The 19,450-nt window shown below is 41.8% G+C and overlaps 1 protein-coding gene across 1 annotated transcript; it reads right to left on the minus strand.

Annotated features, from left to right (window-relative positions):
* Positions 1 to 899: 899 nt before the first annotated feature.
* On the minus strand, positions 900 to 8,924 carry LOC311149311 (HAUS augmin-like complex subunit 5). Its single transcript, XM_084186451.1, has 20 exons — positions 8,863 to 8,924; positions 8,628 to 8,731; positions 8,173 to 8,235; positions 7,998 to 8,030; positions 6,280 to 6,304; positions 6,011 to 6,143; positions 5,399 to 5,558; positions 5,191 to 5,281; positions 4,999 to 5,090; positions 4,851 to 4,905; positions 4,620 to 4,747; positions 4,452 to 4,530; positions 4,185 to 4,333; positions 3,775 to 3,937; positions 3,559 to 3,639; positions 3,337 to 3,482; positions 3,102 to 3,198; positions 2,845 to 2,983; positions 2,593 to 2,725; positions 900 to 2,482 (listed from the first exon to the last, which is right to left on the minus strand). Exons 2-20 carry the CDS (start codon positions 8,723 to 8,725, stop codon positions 2,380 to 2,382), a joined length of 1,968 nt encoding a protein of 655 aa, XP_084042577.1. The 5' UTR covers positions 8,726 to 8,731; positions 8,863 to 8,924; the 3' UTR covers positions 900 to 2,379.
* Positions 8,925 to 19,450: the final 10,526 nt, after the last annotated feature.

The following is a 19,450-nucleotide window of genomic DNA, read 5'->3' on the forward strand; positions in this document are numbered from 1 at the left end:
ATGGAACTAAGCTGAGCAGACACAGCTGCTATTGCATTATTGTCTATGGGAGAACCACCCCGTTAAGCAGACCGGAACGGACAATTTTGATCAACGGCAAACGGCCTGAGTAAATTATCTGTATTTATCCACCATCTTTGTCCGGAAGCATAGTCGAGAGAAATTCCAATGCGCAGACGCATGGAGAAAGGGGTGGAGCTTCACGAGCAAACTAGGGATTTTTCTCCATCCTCCTTCACTCACTACAACAGTACAGTCCTTGTTCAATTTTCACACCCAGACTAGATTACACCTTTTTACAGAAGTGTATCCACGTTGCACGCAGAATTTGAATATTTTTACTAATGTTAAAGCGTCCAGTGTGTGAGCACAACATTTGACGGCCTGCCTCTCACAAACACAGGATCAACCGGGAGGGAAAGTACAGGGCGTGCCATAAAATGTGTCAAACAATGCGCATCACACAGAAGACCATTTCATGTCAAGACCAAGACCTGAATATAGCTAGTGGCCTTCTACAATAATACACACTGGATATTTGTATTATAAACTTTATTTGTAAATGTATGAAAAATGTATGCACTCACTAACTGTAAGTCGCTCTGGATAAGAGCGTCTGCTAAATGACTAAAATGTAAATGCAGTCCTACTTGGCCTAGCACATTCATACTCTACTGTATATATTGTGTACATATCAGATATGCATACTCTTCTGTTACGTGTTATTTTTTATTTTACTCTTTGATTATTGTACTGTAAAGTTGAGAGCTAGCATACAAGCATTTCGCTGCACTTTTTATAACTGCTGTGTGTACCTGACGAATACACATTTATTTGTGATTTATTCATACAATTCCAACCATGCAGACTGAGCAAAACCATACCATGAACAAAGTGGTCCTATTTATGGAATAACATGTTCATATTTATTTCAACAACCTATTCCACTATTTACAAAAAAAAAACATACTTTTGTGTATGTATTGATGATATGGATAATTACTAATGTAACGGTCTTGGTCAAATAGGATTACATTTGTGATTGAGGTTAACTGTCAAACTCATTAAGGAAAATATCAAGTGCAGGCAAAGTTGATTTAATGGCATAAAGACAACAGCAATTTACTTGTGATATACACTACATGCCAAAAGTATGTGGACACCTGCTTGTCGAACATCTCATTCCAAAATTATAGCCATTAATATGGAGTTGGTCCTCCCTTTCTTCTATAAACAGCCTCCACTCTTCTGGGAAGGCTTTCCACTAGATGTTGGAACATTGCTGCGGGGACTTGCTTCCATTCAGGCTCAACAGTATCAGTTAGGCCTGGCTCGCAGTCAGCGTTCCAATTCATCCCAAAGGTGTTCCATGGAGTTGAGGTCAGGGCTCTGTACAGGCCAGTCAAGTTCTTCCACACCGAACTCAACAAACAATTTCAGTACGGACCTCGCTTTGTGCACGGGGGCATTGTCATGTGAAACAGGAAAGGGCCTTCCCCAAACGGTTGCCACAAAGATCAGCACAGAATCGTCTAGAATGTCATTGTATGCTGTAGCGTTAAGTTTTCCCTTCACTGGAACTATGGGGCCTAGCCCGAACCATGAAAAACAGCCCCAGACCATTATTCCTCCTCCACCAAACTTTACAGTTGGCACTATGCATTCAGGCAGGTAGCGTTCTCCTGGCTTCCGCCAAACCCAGATTCATCCGTCGGACTGCCAGATGTTGAAGCGTGATTCATCACTCCAGAGAACGCGTTTCCACTGTTCCAGAGTCCAATGGTGGTGAGCTTTACACCACTCCAGCCAACGCTTGGCATTGCGCATGGTGATCTTAGATTTGTGTGCGGCTGCTCGGCCATGGAAACCCATTTCATGAAGCTCCTGACGAACAGTTCTTGTGCCGACATTGCTTTCAGAAGCAGTTTTGAACTCGGTAGTGAGTGTTGCAACCGAGTGCAGACGATTTTTACGCGCTACGCGCTTCAGCACTCGGCGAGCCTGTGTGGCCTACCACTTTGCGGTTGAGCTGTCGTTGCTCCTAGACGTTTCCACTTCACAATAACAGCACTTAGTTGACCGGGGCAGAAGCAGGGCAGAAATGTAACAAACTGACTTGTTGGAAAGGTGGCATCCTATGACGGTGCCACGTTGAAAGTCACTGAGCTCTTCAGTAAGGCCATTCTACTGTTTGTCTATGGAGATTGCATGGCTGTGTGCTCGATTTTATACACAATGCAGTGTACATTGAAAGACATGTTTTGCAAAAAGAGATGCAAAACAATATTGTAAATTGTAGTTTTAGAAGAGCATTGTTGTCCATCTAAAATGGACCTTGGTTCAGATCGATGCACTTGTCTTTATTTTCCATGGATCTCATTAAGAAGCCTTGGCTGCAAATTTCCACCTCTGTAGCCACTGCTGAAAAGTCAGTCCCCCCTTGCATATGTCAGGCAGAGCAAACTGAGCAGGCTGATCCCACCTGCACAGACAGAAAAAAATGAATTGTCAATAGTCTAGCTGGTGAATAATATTGAGTTTTAATACAAGTAAGGGAGCTCTATGTGAGAAAGAGTTGATGGTAGCACTTACCAATAGGAAATGGCAGTCTTAACCTGATTCCCATAAGAAAGGCCCTGTGAGCAGCACTGGTTGAGCTCCCGAACCCTGGGTAACAAAGACTGAAGCAGCTTCTTGTCTTCCTCCCGGACACATAGCAGGAGGGCTAAGGAGAAATAAAGAAAAGGGAGATTAAAGAGAGACGAAGATATCAGTCAGACATGTAAAATGGAATAATCTGCCATTTGTTAGTTTGCAGCTTTGAACTCTATTGAAGACCTGTACCTTGTTGGTCAGGTGCAGGTAGCAGCGCTCCTTGCTTCTCTACATTTGCTAAAGAGGAGGAGTGCAATTGCAGCAAACGACGCAGAAAGCGAAGCTCCAAATGCTGGGATAAAGCTTGGGTGTACAGTTCCTCAGGGGCCTGGCAGAGAAACATAGAGGGATAGAATAGAGAAAACATAAATAAACAACGGGATAAGAGCAAAGAGCGAACCTCTCTAGGTGCATAAATGGTCATGGAATAATCTGTTAGGACTCACCCTGTACATTGGGAAAGCCAGGCTTTGACACAGATTGCGGAAGGGCGAGGAATGCAAGCGATGGATAGACAACCACGCAGCTGGAATTCTCTGCTCGCTGAAATATATAGCAGTTGACAGAACGTAACCATCTGAAAAATGTCCCTTTAAGCATTTTTTTCTCAGCCAGACCAATTCATGATCAGAAGGAGAACTCAACTCACCCATCAAACAACAACAAATAGGAAGCGCTTACCCTTCAATGATCCTGCGATCAAGTGTTACTAGTGACACATTTCCAAACTGTCTGGCCTCCTGGGACACAGAGTTGCGAAGCCCATTGGCTGCTGAAAGAACTTCAAACAACTGGGGAGTCAGTTTTCCCTGGACAAACTGTCCAATCTGGGGTCGGACAAGAGAAAGGAACAGGTTGAGTTAGATGGCCACTGTTTACACAGTCTGCATTTAGAGGGCCTACCTTCTTGTGCACGCGAGTCAGTTCAGTCTTAGCTGTCGAGTTCCCCTTGATCAGACCTCTTGTCTGTTCCTGCCTGACGTCCTATAAAGAAAAACATGACAAAAGTGTGTCACACTTATTTAGGTTAACATGTGGCAAGTGGTGAAATGCTGTGGTGTTGTGTGTGGAAGACAAAGGTAGAAATACAGACTGCAAAAAAACGTTACATTTCCTCACCACAAGCTGTCTGAAGTCCATGATGCTCTGCCATTGGCTCCGCAGGTTGCGCAGGGCCTCCTGTCTGTCCCTGGCATGTTGCTCCATTTGAACACACTGGTCCTGCACACCATCTCGCACGGCTGTCTGCATCACACACTGCATCTCCAGCTCAAACACTGACCTGGGCAGGAGGGAGAAATGGGAGAAAATAGGTTTCAAACTGGGAAAGAGTAGAGCATCGCAAATACAATAGATATATATACATTATTTATTGACTAATTTATTTATTTTTTTTTTAAAAAAAAAATAAAAAAATGTTATACAAAAGTATTTTGATGAATTGACATGACTTCTTTAGAGGCTGAGCATGTTCATTAATGACAAAATGTAAATGTTGTGGAAAAAGCCAATCTGTAGTGAAGACTTACCGTGCCAGAGTTTGGGTTTGAGATTCCACGCAAAGCAGCTCCAACTCTGCCTCTTTCTTTCGGGCATGAAGCTGGGTCTTGAGCTGTTGAATTTGTGAACGCGTCTGAGCCAGTTCCATCAGACTCTGTTCCACCTCCTGCCAGGCTGACTGCAAAAAGATCAGACACAGATATCAACTACAGCAACAGTGAACTACTGTTCAAGCCTATGCAGTGTCTTTACCCCATGTTGGTATTTAAGTGTAAACTGAAACATGTGTAAAGCACCTGTAAAAGACTCTTAACGGGTGGTAGCTCTTCCTCTTCTTTCCAGATGTCCAGTAGGTGATTACTTTCGTAGTGAAACCTAAAACAAAACAGATACATTTGCCCCTATAATTCCAATCCATGCAGATTTTTGTCCAGCTACATTTTGTATACATTTTACCAATTTACCGTAATGCAGCAACATCACGAGCCACATCCAATGAGGCAAGCTTCTCCTCCAATGTAATTTCTTGTCCCAAGGCCAGGTACTGCAAGGCTGACAGCACTTGGTTTGGAGGATAGCATCGCAACAAGTCCTGATGAGATAAAACGGATAATAATACCATTCTCACTCTACTGAAGAAAATATGAAACAGACCATGATGTAACCAACTAGATGCAAACAACAATGCAACTTACCTCTACAGCACTTAACCAATGCTGAAATACTGCAGTTCTCTGTTCACGAGTCAAGCTGAAGAGACGGAGAGAGTCAATGATGATTTAGCAGTAGAAGAATCACATGGATGACTCCGGTTCCTATATAAAACCATCTGATAATTCTTACTGTGTGGCAGTGGACGACTCAATTTTCAGCTCACTCTCTTGTAAAGACTGGAAGAAGAGGAGTCTTTCATCACACAGCTCTCTCACGTTACGCTAAGGAGGAAGAGAAACAAGATTTGTTCAATACAAAACCATCACAGATTATAAATCTCATATAAAGCATCAACTAAAAAAATGTAGTAAAAGCATTTACCAGAACCTGAGGCTCTGCTCCTGTTGGGTTGAGATAGTCCCCACTGCTATTGGAGGTTTCATTTCCAAACACCACCTCCACCTCTGCCTTCCTGCAAAACACACCAAAAGTAAAGAATGGATTTGGGCTGGGCTTGCGGCATTAAAATGTATGTGGACATGTGTTAAGAAATGGTAGGGGTAAACAGCAGAGGCTCTAGCAAGCACACCTAGACAGCTGCTCCAGAGCCTGGGAGTGCCCACTGATCTTGCGGGTATCCTCTGAGAGAGAGTGGCGCGCCTTCATGCAGCGCTGCTTAAAAGCCTGTAAAATCAGCTCCCTGCGTTGGTTCTCCTCCACCATTCCCCAGCTCCGGTTAATGGACTCTTCTACTCAATACAAAGAGTTGTCACAGCACAACATGTCACGGCGAAAGGGGACATCAACATATCAGCATATACAGACTTAGCACAATTTTGGATGTGGTATGTGGGAAAAATTGTTATACAGTGGGGTCCAAAATTATTGACACCCTTGATAAAGATGGACAAAAATGACTGTATAAAATAATTCAAATAGGCTCAATGCCGTTATCCTCATAAGGTGAGGTATTGAAACATTTTGAAAACAGGGGTGTCAATAATTTTGACCCCTACGTTTTGAGGAAAAAAATATTACTTGTTACAAAATCTTTCTTTGAGCAATTGTATTAGTATAAAATCATATAATTTCCCAATTTTTTGGAGCATACAATATAGCTCAGTATTTGAATTTTTATTTTTTTACTGTAATTTTTGCTCATTTCAGACCCCACTGTAGGCCTATTTGGTAAAAAGCTCACCTTCAGTAGCTAGCTGTGCTTCAGTCCCATTGATTTGAGAGTCCAGGTGGTTAAGTTCTGCTCTCAGCTCCTCTATCTGCTCCTGAAGATCAAGCCGCTTAGCAGCATCACTCTGCCCCGCTACCTTTTTTAACTGCACACGAATGCATACAATGTAATGTAAAAGAATGTTCATAGAAAACATAATGCTAACTCTGACACGGTCTTAAAATCGTGATACTGTAGCTATATCAAATTATCTACAGATTTGTTTAGAAATATGGGTGTACCTCCTTATCTTGTAGAACTTTGTACCTGAAAGATCACAATGTCAAGGAAAGGTTTTTTTCACTTTAAAATGTATGCCAAACAAAAACCATTGATTTCAAAGTTTAACAAACCATACAACTCTATGCACAAGGACTACTTTTAACAATTTCAACAGAAAACTGTACACAAAATTATTTAGTGACAGAACTGTAAAGATGCAAACTTTGGTAATGGAATTACGGTAAAATCTTCCTCAGGTTGTTGTGACCACTTTTTCCAAAAACTCTGCAGAAAGAGTGGGGTGTCAGCTATGACATGGTACCTTGAGTTTGAAAAAATCTATTTTGGTTATTGAACTACAGTAAGTGAAGTGGATTTACACCCGGTAACAGAATTACGGTAATGGAATTGAATTATGAGTCCCTGATCTGTCCTACACAGAAATGCATAATTATGGATATGAATGTCATTTTCCTCATGTTTCACAAGTTTGGACAGTGCAGCAGAGCACAACAGAGCACAGTAGAGTACAGTGCAGTAATATACTGTATTATACTCTACTGTATTGGAGTGTACTCTACTGTGCTCTACTCACTGTACTATCAAAACGTATGAAACATACGTCTATGATAGGTTCAGATTTGGTCCAGTCCGTCTGTGGACGCTAACATCAAGGCCAGGGTGGACTGACCAAATTTCAACTACTTTTCAACGTCCATGGACATCCAGTGTCAGTCAGTGCTCAGTGGGTGAGGATGCTGGTTACAGTAAATGGAAAGAGAGGAGGCTCATGGGTAGGTGTCAGTAAGAGCTGGGAGAGGTAACATTAACTGGTGAGTGAGAGAGAAAGGCAGAGAAAAGTTATCCAGACATCGTTTGAACGCCAGACAACAGAAAGAAAAGTTATCAGCTGAACATAACAGTATGCCAGTGGAAGGGAGGACAGTAGCAGGTGACCCATCTGTGGTTTGTGACTATTATGATTTCCCATTGTAGCCAATTCAGTTGCATTAATTCCATTACTGATTATTGCGTAATTCCATTACCAATGGAAGTATGAGTTTTAATCACTTAATAATTCATAAAGAAATGTGATATCAGCAAAATCACTATAACTAATTGGTAGGTCAACCATTACTTGTTACTTCTGTGAACTTTCGTTATCCTCCCTCATCATGAGTGGGAGTAATTAGAAAATATGAAGTGTGGGTTTTTGGTAACGGAATTACAAGGCACAAGGCAATATTTCTTAAACTTACAGAAGGTAAACCATTTCTCCTAAACTAAATATAAGTGTTGATATTAGTTGGCAGGGGTCTTTACATCAACATTATTGTGTTTGATGTATTTCTGATACCTTTTGAGTCTATTTCTGGTAGATGTTTTGTAAGACCAATTTTCCATGTTTATCAAGAAATCAAAGTCTTTGCTTATGCCTAATTTTTAAGTTGGAAAAATGGTTGATAAACCCATCTATGCCTCCATTTCCCCAAAATATAGACTCAGCTTTCATTTGACACCCAATTTGATATGCTCCTATGAACTTCACATGTTAGCGCTCATGGGTCCTTTTCGATGGAAATGCCCTTGTACAACTGTCCATTGAACGAAACCTGTGAGTGTCATATTGGTGTCAGATACATTAGGCCGTTATCCTGACAATAGAGTTGGTTTCATCTCAGAGACAATGAAATGACCCCAGTTGTACATAGCTCAAGAGAACAAAAACAAAGGATACCACTGGAGATTTCCACGCATAACCCTGACATTCCTGCAAAAAGAAACGAAAAGCAAACGTATCATGACAAAAATACAAAGTAATCGTTGACCAAGCTACTACAAATAATTGATTTAAAAACTAGGAAGTATACCCCCAAACAAAATCCGTTATAAAAACCTGTCTGCATACCCACCTCTGATTGAAAATATGTTGTGTGACATATCTCCATATGGAGGCACCTGGGCCAACACATAACCTGAATCAAAACAAACAACAATATACTTGTGTTAACTCACTGGTGGGCCACATTAGTTAACTTAGTCTGCCACGGTCGATACGCAAAGCTGTAGCTGTGAACTACCTAACGTTAGCTAGCTATTAGCCGACCAAACTACACTCCACCACGGTAGTGTGGGCGGGCTGGAGCACCGACGTCACATTAAATTACGTTTTTGTTTTTTAAACTACTGATTTCAGTACCCAAAGAATAGGCCGAAATTGCGCAGAACATTCGTAAATCGTAGAGTGGAGTTTAATCGGCTAGCCAACTATATGAATTGTTACCAACAACCTAAATCATGAAGAGGAATACTCAACAAGGCCAAAACAAAGTTGCATAGGACATGTATGTATGACGTCGTTACCCACGTTTTAAAGTAGTTGTCGTTTGGGAGACTTTGGGGTGGTAGATTAAATTCTTCAGTCGCCCACCGCTTCAGTTCCCGCAGGAGGGTCCTGTCCCCCATCCTTACCTTAGCCGAAACCAGAGAGGCGTTATCCAGCTAGCGTCAGAAGGGTATTTATTTATTATAAATCAAATGGCTCTGGCTGCCTGTAGCTGTATCTACAAGAAAGCTCGCCAAAAACGAATACTATCACGTACATGTTAGCTTGCCAGGTGCCTGTAATAAATAGTAAACGGGCGAAGTAGTTTGTTTTTCAAGATATGACTGTCAGAAAGATCATAAGAAAAGTTAGACGTCTTTGCTCAGTTCGTCGTTTGTTATGATTTTCCCAGAATATTTTTCTGCCCGTACAACTAACTAGTGGTTCAACTTCCCGCTCGCTCTGCAGCATATCCGGTGACGTTTGCTATCGTTTCCGAAATAGGACAAATAGAACGTGCAACGATCTACAACAGAACTTTCAACGCAAAGGCGACACAGCCTACATCCACTCCACTTCCTTATATAAAAAGGAAACCTTATACTCAGTGCCATATATTTAGATAAATCTGCTTATACCATTCCGTATAAATATATACATATTTTATATACATACATATAAATATATATATATATATAAAATATATACATACATATATATTTTTCCAGTCATATTATGGCAAATAATAACCAAGACCTATATAGGCCAAAACCAGATGTTTTGGGCTAATTGATCATTAGAAAACCCTTTAGCAATTATCTTAGCACAGCTGAAAACTGTTGTGCTGATTAAAGAAGCAATAAAACTGGCCTCCTTGAGACTAGTTGAGTATCTGGAGCATCAGCAATTGTGGGCTTGATTACAGGCTCAAAAATGGCCAGAAACAAAAAACTTTCTTCTGAAACTCGTCAGTCTATTCTTGTTCTGAGAAATGAAGGCTATTCCATGCGAGAAACTGCCAAGAAACTGAAGATCTCGTACAACGCTGTGTACTACTCCCTTCACAGAACAGAATAGAAAGAGTGGGAGGCCCCGGTGCACAACTGAACAAGAGGACAAATACATTAGAGTGTCTAGTTTGAGAAACAGACGCCTCACAGGTCCTCAACTGGCAGCTTCATTAAATAGTACCCGCAAAACACCAGTCTCAACGTCAACAGTGAAGAGGCGACTCCGGGATGCTGACCTTCTAGAAAGAGTTGCAAAGAAAAAGCCATATCTCAGACTGGCCAATAAAAAGAAAAGATTAAGATGGGCAAAAGAACACAGACACTGGACAGAGGAAGATTTGGAAAAAAGTGTTATGGACAGACAAATCGAAGTTTGAGGTGTTCGGATCACAAAGAAGAACATTTGTGAGACGCAGACCAAATGAAAAGATGCTGGAGGAGTGCTTGATGCCACCTGTCAAGCATGGTGGAGGAAATGTGATGGTCTGGGGTTGCTTTGGTGATGGTAAAGTGGGAGATTTGTACAGGGTAAAAGGGATCTTGAAGAAGGAAGGCTATCACTCCATTTTGCAACGCCATGCCATACCCTGTGGACAGCGCTTGATTGGAGCCAATCTCCTCCTACAACAGGACAATGACCCAAAGCACAGCTCCAAACTATGCAATAACTATTTAGGGAAGAAGCAGTCAGCTGGTATTCTGTCTATAATGGAGTGGCCAGCACAGTCACCGGATCTCAACCCTATTGAGCTCTTGTGGGAGCAGCTTGACCGTATGGTACGTAAGAAGTGCCCATCAAGCCAATCCAACTTGTGGGAGGTGCTTCAGGAAGCATGGGGTGAAATCTCTTCAGATTACCTCAACAAATTGACAACTAGAATGGCAATGGTCTGCAAGGCTGTAATTGCTGCAAATGGAGGATTCTTTGACGAAAGCAAAGTTTGAAGGACACAATTATTATTTCAATTAAAAATCATTATTTCTAACTTTGTCAATGACTACATTTCCTATGCATTTTGCTATATTTCCTATTCAAACTCATTTCATGTACAGTGGGGAGAACAAGTATTTGATACACTGCCGATTTTGCAGGTTTTCCTACTTACAAAGCATGTAGAGGTCTGTAATTTTTATCATAGGTACACTTCAACTGTGAGAGACGGAATCTAAAACAAAAATCCAGAAAATCACATTGTATGATTTTTAAGTAATTCATTTGCATTTTATTGCATGACATAAGTATTTGATCACCTACCAACCAGTAAGAATTCCGTCTCTCACAGACCTGTTAGTTTTTCTTTAAGAAGCCCTCCTGTTCTCCACTCATTACCTGTATTAACTGCACCTGTTTGAACTCGTTACCTGTATAAAAGACACCTGTCCACACACTCAATCAAACAGACTCCAACCTCTCCACAATGGCCAAGACCAGAGAGCTGTGTAAGGACATCAGGGATACAATTGTAGACCTGCACAAGGCTGGGATGGGATACAGGACAATAGGCAAGCAGCTTGGTGAGAAGGTGACAACAGTTGGTGCGATTATTCGCAAATGGAAGAAACACAAAAGAACTGTCAATCTCCCTCGGCCTGGGGCTCCATGCAAGATCTCACCTCGTGGAGTTGCAATGATCATGAGAACGGTGAGGAATCAGCCCAGAACTACACGGGAGGATCTTGTCAATGATCTCAAGGCAGCTGGGACCATAGTCACCAAGAAAACAATTGGTAACACACTATGCCGTGAAGGACTGAAATTCTGCAGCGCCCGCAAGGTCCCCCTGCTCAAGAAAGCACATATACATGCCCGTCTGAAGTTTGCCAATGAACATCTGAATGATTCAGAGGAGAACTGGGTGAAAGTGTTGTGGTCAGATGAGACCAAAATCGAGCACTTTGGCATCAACTCAACTCGCCGTGTTTGGAGGAGGAGGAATGCTGCCTATGACCCCAAGAACACCATCCCCACCGTCAAACATGGAGGTGGAAACATTATGCTTTGAGGGTGTTTTTCTGCTAAGGGGACAGGACAACTTCCCCGCATTAAAGGGACGATGGACGGGGCCATGTACCGTCAAATCTTGTGTGAGAACCTCCTTCCTCAGCCAGGGCATTGAAAATGGGTCGTGGATGGGTATTCCAGCATGACAATGACCCAAAACACACGGCCAAGGCAACAAAGGAGTGGCTCAAGAAGAAGCACATTAAGGTCCTGGAGTGGCCTAGCTAGTCTCCAGACCTTAATCACATAGAAAATCTGTGGAGGGAGCTGAAGGTTCGAGTTGCCAAACGTCAGCCTCGAAACCTTAATGACTTGGAGAAGATCTGCAAAGAGGAGTGGGACAAAATCCCTCCTGAGATGTGTGCAAACCTGGTGGCCAACTACAAGAAACGTCTGACCTCTGTGAATGCCAACAAGGGTTTTGCCACCAAGTACTAAGTCATGTTTTGCAGAGGGGACAAATACTTATTTCCCTCATTAAAATGCAAATCAATTCATAACATTGTTGACATGTGTTTTTCTGTATTTTGTTGTTGTTATTCTGTCTCTCACTGTTCAAATAAACCTAATATAAAAATTATAGACTGATCATGTCTTTGTCAGTGGGCAAACGTACAAAATCAGCAGGGGATCAAATACTTTTTTCCCTCACTGTATGTATGAATGTATGTGTGTGTATATATACACTGCTCAAAAAAATAAAGGGAACACTCAAATAACACATCCTAGATCTGAATGAATGAAATAATCTTATTAAATACTTTTTTCTTTACATAGTTGAATGTGCTGACAACAAAATCACACAAAAATTATCAATGGAAATCAAATGTATCAACCCATGGAGGTCTGGATTTGGAGTCCCCCTCAAAATTAAAGTGGAAAACCACACTACAGGCTGATCCAACTTTGATGTAATGTCCTTAAAACAAGTCAAAATGAGGCTAAGTAGTGTGTGTGGCCTCCACGTGCCTGTATGACCTCCCTACAACGCCTGGGCATGCTCCTGATGAGGTGGCGGATGGTCTCCTGAGGGATCTCCTCCCAGACCTGGACTAAAGCATCCACCAACTCCTGGACAGTCTGTGGTGCAATGTGGCGTTGGTGGATGGAGCGAGACATGATGTCCCAGATGTACTCAATTGGATTCAGGTCTGGGGAACGGGCGGGCCAGTCCATAGCATCAATGCCTTCCTCTTGCAGGAACTGCTGACACACTCCAGCCACATGAGGTCTAGCATTGTCTTGCTTTAGGAGGAACCCAGGGCCAACCGCACCAGCATATGGTCTCACAAGGGGTCTGAGGATCTCATCTCGGTACCTAATGGCAGTCAGGCTACCTCTGGCGAGCACATGGAGGGCTGTGCGGCCCCCCAAAGAAATGCCACCCCACACCATGACTGACCCACCGCCAAACTGGTCATGCTGGAGGATGTTGCAGGCAGCAGAACGTTCTCCAAGGCGTCTCCAGACTCTGTCACATCTGTCACGTGCTCAGTGTGAACCTGCTTTCATCTGTGAAGAGCACAGGGCGCCAGTGGCAAATTTGCCAATCTTGGTGTTCTCTGGCAAATGCCAAACGTCCTGCACGGTGTTGGGCTGTAAGCACAACCCCCACCTGTGGATGTCGGGCCCTCATACCACCCTCATGGAGTCTGTTTCTGACCGTTTGAGCAGACACATGCACATTTGTGGCCTGCTGGAGGTCATTTTGCAGGACTCTGGCAGTGCTCCTCCTGCTCCTCCTTGCACAAAGGCGGAGGTAGCAGTCCTGCTGCTGGGTTGTTGCCCTCCTACGGCCTCCTCCACGTCTCCTGATGTACTGGCCTGTCTCCTGGTAGCGCCTCCATGCTCTGGACACTACGCTGACAGACACAGCAAACCTTCTTGCCACAGCTCGCATTGATGTGCCATCCTGGATGTGCTGCACTACCTGAGCCACTTGTGTGGGTTGTAGATTCCGTCTCATGCTACCACTAGAGTGAAAGCACCACCAGCATTCAAAAGTGACCAAAACATCAGCCAGGAAGCATAGGAACTGAGAAGTGGTCTGTGGTCACCAGCTGCAAAACCAGTCCTTTATTGGGGGTGTCTTGCTAATTGCCTATAATTTCCACCTGTTGTCTATTCCATTTGCACAACAGCATGTGACATTTATTGTCAATCAGTGTTGCTTCCTAAGTGGACAGTTTGATTTCACAGAAGTGTGATTGACTTGGAGTTACATTGTGTTGTTTAAGTGTTCCCTTTATTTTTTTGAGCAGTGTATATATAATTAGTTGAAATCGGAAGTTTACATACACTTAGGTTGGAGTCATTAAAACTTGTTTTTCAACCACTCCACAAATTTCTTGTTAACAAACTATAGTTTTGGCAAGTCGGTTAGGACATCTACTTTGTGCATGACACAAGTAATTTTTCCAAAAAAAATTTGCAGACAGATTATTTCACTTATAATTCACTGTATAACAATTCCAGCGGGTCAGAAGTTTACATACACTAAGTTGACTTTGCCTTTAAACAACTTGGAAAATTCCAGAAAATGATGTCAAGGCTTTAGAAGCTTCTGATAGGCTAATTGACATCATTTGAGTCAATTGGAGGTGTACCTGTGGATGTATTTTCAAGGCCTACCTTCAAACTCAGTGCCTCTTTGCTTGACATCAAGGGAAAATCGAAAGAAATCAGCCAAGACCTCAGAAAAAAAATAGAGTAGGTCAACTTTTGTACTATGGGGATAGTATATTGACATAGGTTAGTGCTTTTGCTGTTCGTTAGGCCTACTCATCTTCTTGGCTAACGAAAAGTAAATGTGGACAGTTCTTCCAACATCTTCAATATGTGATGGACATTGGCTAATAAGAATTGAGATATATGAGAGAGCCATGTGAGTGAGAGGTGCTTCCAAGCATGCAGCCGGGAGAAGGGAATTATAATTATTATATTCAGCCGAAGGGCACAACGGTCACTGGCCGCAAAAGGCATGGATTTTTTTAGGGGGCATTACGGCCACACAAAGGGGATGCCGCTGGGAAATTCGAAGCATTATCAAGTGCTGGTCAAATTGTGAATGAGAGACTGATGAAGTGTGTGCAGCCTGCACAAAAAACAAAGCAGAGCTCATGCCTTTCATGCAACTTTTTTCAAATCATCATTAGTCGCATCATGCAGCCTTAGAATGTATTAAAAATCAAAACATATAGCCCAATGTTTGTATCACAACTAAAGTTGCATAAATAACTCTAAATTAAGCAAATAGGAGGATCTGTTTCTTTGTACACCGCTCAACACAGAATAGCCGCATGTGCGCACTCCCTCAAATCGTTTGGAGAAAACAACCTTTCTATTTTATTCAGCTATGTTCAATTGTATTCTTAATACTATAAAATACTATAAAATAATGCCATGGAATTCTAAGCAAATCTTGTCTGCTAAATGAACTTGTGTAGCCCACAGCCAAATGGCATAGCCAGATCAGGGCCTAACAAAGACAACTGAGAGTATACTTTTCAGTTCTTCTGAAATAGACTACATTTTCTTAATGTCATGTTTCTTTAGACCTGTCTAAAATAAATAATGGATTTATTGGGATGGTGTAGACTATATTAAATGGATTTATTATACTTTTGTAAATGTAGATGTTCCAAAGGTCTTCATCAGTGGCTTGTAGGCTATGCGTGGCAGCCAGGAGATGCTAAATGTGTTTATGTTAATGAACGGTCAATTCCAGAGAGACCGGCAGTTATTTGCTTGACAATCACCAGCTGACAAGATTTCATGACTGCCACAGCTCTAGGCATGTCATGCCTACATTTCCTAATCTTGCCAATGAAAAAAATCATTAGTAGTTGGCAATATCAGTTGGTTTTGTGATGAATGAGCCATCTAATGAATGATGGAGCAGAGTTTGCCTTTTCGCCCAAAAATGTATTTAATGTGCTCCAAAGCTTTTTACTATCATTCTTTATATAATTTATCTTTGTATCATAGTATAAGTAATTATTTTTTATTCAGTTTAGTCACATGATTTCTCAATTTGCAGTACGTTTGCCAATCGGTTGTGCAGCCAGACTTATTTGCCATTCCTTTTGCTTCATCCCTCTCAACCATAACATTTTTCAATTCCTCATCAATCCACAGGGATTGGGATTTACAGTCATTTTCTAAATGGGTGCATGTTTATTAGTAACTGGAATAAGCAATTTCATAAATGTGTCAGGTGCAGCATCTGGTTGCTCCTCATTACACACCACAGACCAGCAAATATTATTTACATAATCAACATAGGAATCACTACACAACTTATTGTATGACCTCTTATACACTATATTAGGCTCAGCCTTTGGAACTTTGGTTTTCCTAGATATGGCTACTATATTGTGATCACTACATCCAATGGATTTGGATACTGCTTTTAAGCAGATTTCTGCAGCATTAGTAAAGATGTTATCAATACATGTGGATGATTCCATTCCTGTGCTGTTTGTAAATACCCTGGTAGGCTGACTGATAACCTGAACCAGGTTGCAGGCACTAGTTACAGTTTGAAGCTTTTTCTTGAGTGGGCAGCTTGATAAAAGCCAGTCAATATTTAGGTCACCTAGAAAATATACCTCTCTGTTGATATCACATACATAATCAAGCATTTCACACATATTATTCGGATACTGATTGTTAGCACTTGGTGGTCTATAGTAGCTTCCCACAAGAATGGGCTTTAGGTGAGGCAGATGAACCTGTAGCCATATTACTTCAACAGTATTTAACATGAGATCCCCTTTAAGCTTTACAGGAATGTGGTTCTGAATATAAACGGCAACCATTGGAATTTCTGTATTTTCTGTAGATGTTATAACCATATATTGCTACCACTGTATCATCAAAGGTATTATCTAAGTGACTTTCAGAGATAGTCAGAATATGAATGTCATCCGTTACTAGCAAGTTATTGATTTCATGAACCTTGTTTCTTAGGCTACATATGTTAATGTGGGCTATTTTTAGCACTTCTCTGGGATACTTGATGTTTTTTATTGCTTGACTGGGAAGCTTATCAGAAGTAGACATGACAATGTTATTTATGTTTGAGCTGCACACAGGGGACTTCCTACTAGGGCATACCGCCTCGGTGCTAACAGTATAACTCTGGTTCATAGGCACATGATTACTGCATACAATAGCTGTAGGATCGACAGAGGCATTCAGGGAAGTTAGAGGGACAAAAATTAGGTTACTTATGTTGTGACTGCCAACGCCTCTGGGATAATGTACATTTGCTGCAGAATTATGACAACTCAGCGACAAAATGGTAGGGATTATCTGAGCTGGGCTTGGGCCATTGATAAGTCATTGACAGAAGTATGGAAAATGTATGCACTCACTAACTGTAAGTCGCTCTGGATAAGAGCGTCTGCTAAATGACTTAAATGTAAATGTAAAATTGTCTAAACGCAACCTTGAAATGCATGGACAGAGTCCAGGAGCCAAGATGATTTGGATGGACTCCGTCATTTCTGTAGACTACAGCATTCTCTGTTATCTATAAAAGTTATTCGAACAGAGCTACAGTAATCTTTTAGCCAGGTGTGTAATGCCAGTAGCCTGCTGAATCTGTCACACCTGCTGCCTAGCGTTGGCACCAGACCTGAAATAATTGGCCGCTTTTTGGAATCTTTCAGAGCTAGAATCAGTTCTTGAAAATCAATTTTCAGCAGTTCCAAGCTAGCCCTCCTAATGTCGTTTGATCCCACATGGACTACGACAGCATCAGCTCCCGGCAGCTGTCGTAGAACAGTCTGAAGCAGCCTTGTAATGTCCTGTGCCCGTGCTCCAGGATAGCACAGGGTTTTTGCCCCGAGAACCAAGATGTTTCTTACCATAGAGCTACCAATGACAACAGCTGGTGCAATGGCTGAGGAGGTCCGGCCATTCTTTAGCCTCGAGTGATTTTAGGTGGGGGCGGCAGGTCCTGTATAAACACAAACTCACTTCCTTGACAACTTCCTTCACAACGGCTCTGCCAAAGATGTTACTAACTAACCAAAGATAGTTAATCTGTGTCATTTACAGTGGGAGCAAATGAAGCTCAGTGGGCAGAACAAGCAAGGATGTGTACAAAACGAAGCGCGAGCTAGCGAGATCCTATTGGCCCGTTGTAGCATGTATTTGCATATTTCCGTTAGGGAACGCCACCTTTGTGAAGTGCACAAACTCAATTTGACCTTGCACTCCTCATAAACAAACAAAAAATGGTATACTGAAAAATATAAATGCAACATGTAAGGTGTTGGTCCCATGTTTCAAGAGCTGAAATAAAAGATCCCAGAAATGTTCCATATGCACAAAAAGCTTATACCTCTCAAATGTTGTGCACAAATTTGTTTACATCCCTGTTAGTGAGCATTTCTCCTTTGCCAAGATAATCCACCACCTGACAGATGTGGCATATCAAGAAGCTGTATGGCGTCGTGTGGGCGAGCGGTTTGCTGATGTCAACGTTGTGATGTTATGGTATGGGCAGGCATAACCTATGGACAATGCACAGAGATACCGTGATGAGATCCTGAGGCCCATTGTCATACCATTCATCCGCCGTCTTCACCTCATGTTTCAGCATGATAATGCACGGCCCCATGTTGCAAGGATCTGTACACAATTCCTGGAAGCTGAAAATGTCCCAGTTGTTCCATGGCCTGCATACTCACCAGCCATGTCACCTATTGAGCATGTTTGGAATGCTCTGGATTGACGTGTACAACAGCATTCCAGTTCCCGCCAATATCCAGCAACTTCGCACAGCCATTTAAGAGGAGTGGGACAACATTCCACATACCACAATCAACAGCCTGATCAACTCTATGCGAAACAGATGTGTCGCGCTGCATGAGGCAAATGGTAGTCGCACCAGATACTGACTGGTTTTCTGAACCACGCCCCTACCTTTTTTATTAAAGGTATCTGTGACCAACAGATGCATATCTGTATTCCCAGTCATGTGAAATCCATAGATTAGGGCCTAATTAATTTATTTCAATTGTTGCATGTTGCGTTTATATTTTTGTTCAGTGTTATATATATATATATATATAGATAGTATTGTTTAAAAATATATATATTCTGATTTTTCAGGGGGTGCTGCAGCACCCTCAGCACCCCTACTTCCTGCAGGTATGGCTGAATATCAACCGTCAGGTGGCAAGAGCACACAACTCCACACACAGCTGATTGCTGTGCAGAAAGAAATGTGTTCTAATAAGCCCAGTCACTTCGCAACATTCCTAAATGCATTCTCGGGAAAATGCAACCGTTTTGATGGCAATTATTGAAAAGAGTAATGATTTATTTTTCAACTCCGATTTTGCGCAAGAGGGCAGCGTTTTACAATCTTAAGTGTCTGGCATGACAATTAAAAAAAAAGTAACCGCGCGATGCGCATCAGCCATTCGAAGGCATAAACGGTAGGCCTATACTCCATTCACTGTAAAATTCACACAATTAGACTGTATTTATAAACACTGTAAATATCACCTGATTTTATTAGTGCCAGTGGAAGTAAAAAAAAAAAAGATATTAAACAAGCAACAAGATCAAATTTAGAGTCTGTGATCTAGCTAAAGATTAGCCCATGGTGGTAAACAATGCAGAGGAGCAACCCCATGCTTCAGCAATGTAGCCACCATGCTGCATCAGACACACCTGCCTGATAATATGGACCATGTACAGGCACTAAAGATAATGTTTTTCATCAATATGTTATTGGGATCATTTCTGGAGGGGAATATTACATTATAAATGGTTTAATATAGGCTATATGTCATCATTGAGAGGGGGGATGGTTGTTTTGTTTTCCAAACAAT

This window comes from Coregonus lavaretus (assembly GCF_964263955.1).
Source record: "Coregonus lavaretus genome assembly, chromosome: 21".
In the NCBI taxonomy this organism is placed as follows: Eukaryota; Metazoa; Chordata; class Actinopteri; order Salmoniformes; family Salmonidae; genus Coregonus; species Coregonus lavaretus.

What these genes read in the sequence shown, in the direction of transcription:
- LOC311149311 (XM_084186451.1), bottom strand. Translation starts at nt 8,725, where the DNA reads ATGGGGGACAGGACCCTCCTGCGGGAACTGAAGCGGTGGGCGACTGAA. An exon ending in GCTCTGGAGCAGCTGTCTAG is followed by an intron (nt 5,282 to 5,398) that starts GTGTGCTTGCTA and finishes TGTGTTTTGCAG; the next exon opens with GAAGGCAGAGGTGGAGGTGG. An exon ending in AAGACTGCCATTTCCTATTG is followed by an intron (nt 2,483 to 2,592) that starts GTAAGTGCTACC and finishes CTGTCTGTGCAG; the next exon opens with GTGGGATCAGCCTGCTCAGT.